A 1975-nucleotide genomic window follows, 5' to 3' on the forward strand; every position below is an offset into this window, starting at 1 on the left:
CAAATCCCAAAACCCCGTGGGTTTCTGCTGTTCCCAATCCCGACATTCCCAATATTCCCGACATTCCCGGTACCAGGCTCTGGTTCCTGCAGGATCAGGACGTTTTCCCAGCGCAGGAAGTGCAGTTCCCATTCCCAATCCCATCATTCCCAATCCCATCATTCCCAATCCCGACATTCCCATTATTCCCATCATTCCCAATCCCATTATTCAAATCATTCCCATCATTCCCAATCCCATTATTCCCATCATTCCCATCATTCCCGATATTCCCGACATTCCCGGTACCGGGCTCCGGTTCCTGCAGGATCAGGACGTTTTCCCGGCGCAGGAAGTGCAGTTCCCATTCCCAATCCCATTATTCCCATCATTCCCATCATTCCCATCATTCCCAATCCTGATATTCCCAATATTCCCGACATTCCCGGTACCGGGCTCCGGTTCCTGCAGGATCAGGACGTTTTCCCGGCACAGGAAGTGCAGCTCCCATTCCCAATCCCATCATTCCCATCATTCCCAATCCCTTCATTCCCATCATTCCCAATCCCATCATTCCCATCATTCCCAATCCCGATATTCCCGACATTCCCGGTACCGGGCTCCGGTTCCTGCAGGATGAGGACGTTTTCCCGGCGCAGGAAATGCAGTTCCCGCGCCACGTGGCACGCCGTCAGCGGGCTGTCCCCCGTGATCATCACCACCTGGAACGCCAGAATTCCAGCAATTCCCGGGAATTCCCGGGAAAATCCACGTTTTCCCGCCTTTCCCATGGGATTTTCCCGCTTTTCCCATGGGATTTTCCCTTTTCCCATTGGAACTTCCCCTCTTTTCAGCCTGAATTTTTCCCTCTTTTCCCTTTGGAATTTTCCCTCTTTCCCTTTGGAATTTTCCCTCTTTTCCCTTTGGAATTTCCCCTCTTTTCCCTTTGGAATTTCCCCTCTTTTCCCTTTGGAATTTCCCCTCTTTTCCCTTTGGAATTTTCCCTTTTCCCTTTGGAATTTTCCCTCTTTTCCCATTGGAATTTTTCAGGCTTTCAGCCTGGAATTTTTCCCTCTTTTCCCTTTGGAATTTTCCCTCTTTTCTGTCTGGAATTTTCCCTTTGGAATTTTCCCTCTTTTCCAATGGGGATTTTCCCAATTTTCAACCTCAAATTTTCCCTTTTTTCCCAAATTTTCCCAATTTTCCCCCCCTGGAAATTCCCCCATTTTCAACCCTCCCCAAAATCCGGGAATTCCCGGGATTCCCGGGATTCCTCACGTGGTGGGAAGCGCTCTGGATCTCTCGGATCACGGCCTTGGAGTCAGCTTTGAGTGGGGAGGAGACCACGATGAATCCCACAAACCTCAGGTCGCATTCCAGGGATTCCCTCTTCATCTCCCGCACCTTTTCCATGGAAAAATCCGGGATTCAACACTCCCAAGCACCTTCAAAAGGCAAATCCCTCCTCCCACCGGTGATTCCCGGGATTTGGAGCATCCCTGGGATGAGTTTAGCGCTCCCAAAAGCTTGGAATGATCCCAAATTCCCAAAAGAAAAGGGGTTTTCCCTGGAAAAATTCCTTTAAAAACCACAAATTCCACCTCTCCTTTTCCCAACCCTTCTCCCAGCGCTTCCCAGGCCTGGAATTCCGGGATTTTTCCCGTTTTTTCACCTGCTGGTGGCTCAGGGCTCCCAGTTCTTTGTATCCCAGGGCCAGGACCCGCGCGCCCTCGTGGGAGAATTCCCGATGGATCTCGTGGTAATTCCTGGGACATTGGGATAACTGGGAAAAAAAAACCAGGAAAACATTCCGTGAGTGAGGAAACTGAAAAAATTCCAGAGGATTTTGGTGGAAAATTGGGAAAAGTGAGACTTGAAGGGGAAAAGGAGGCGGGGATTTGGGAGAATCCGGGTGGAATTTGGGATAAATCAGGATAATTCCTTTAGAATTTACACTCCCCACCCCTTTTCATCTCCTTGATCTCCCAACATTCCC

The 1975-nt window shown here is 49.7% G+C and overlaps 1 protein-coding gene across 1 annotated transcript; it reads right to left on the bottom strand.

Annotated features, from left to right (window-relative positions):
- Positions 1-6: 6 nt before the first annotated feature.
- LOC107199110 (manganese-transporting ATPase 13A1-like) lies at positions 7-1793 on the bottom strand. Its single transcript, XM_015616443.2, has 4 exons — positions 1652-1793; positions 1258-1383; positions 609-701; positions 7-301 (listed from the first exon to the last, which is right to left on the bottom strand). Exons 2-4 carry the CDS (start codon positions 1372-1374, stop codon positions 95-97), a joined length of 417 nt encoding a protein of 138 aa, XP_015471929.1. The 5' UTR covers positions 1375-1383; positions 1652-1793; the 3' UTR covers positions 7-94.
- Positions 1794-1975: the final 182 nt, after the last annotated feature.

Source organism: Parus major, unplaced genomic scaffold (assembly GCF_001522545.3).
Source record: "Parus major isolate Abel unplaced genomic scaffold, Parus_major1.1 Scaffold436, whole genome shotgun sequence".
Classification (NCBI taxonomy): Eukaryota; Metazoa; Chordata; class Aves; order Passeriformes; family Paridae; genus Parus; species Parus major.

Coding starts and splice junctions, on each gene's coding strand:
- LOC107199110 (XM_015616443.2), bottom strand. CDS start 1,374: ATGAAGAGGGAATCCCTGGAATGCGACCTGAGGTTTGTGGGATTCATC. Junction 702..1,257: donor TCCAGAGCGCTTCCCACCAC/GTGAGGAATCCC, acceptor CTGGCGTTCCAG/GTGGTGATGATCACGGGGGA. Junction 302..608: donor AAAACGTCCTCATCCTGCAG/GAACCGGAGCCC, acceptor CTGATCCTGCAG/GAACCGGAGCCCGGTACCGG.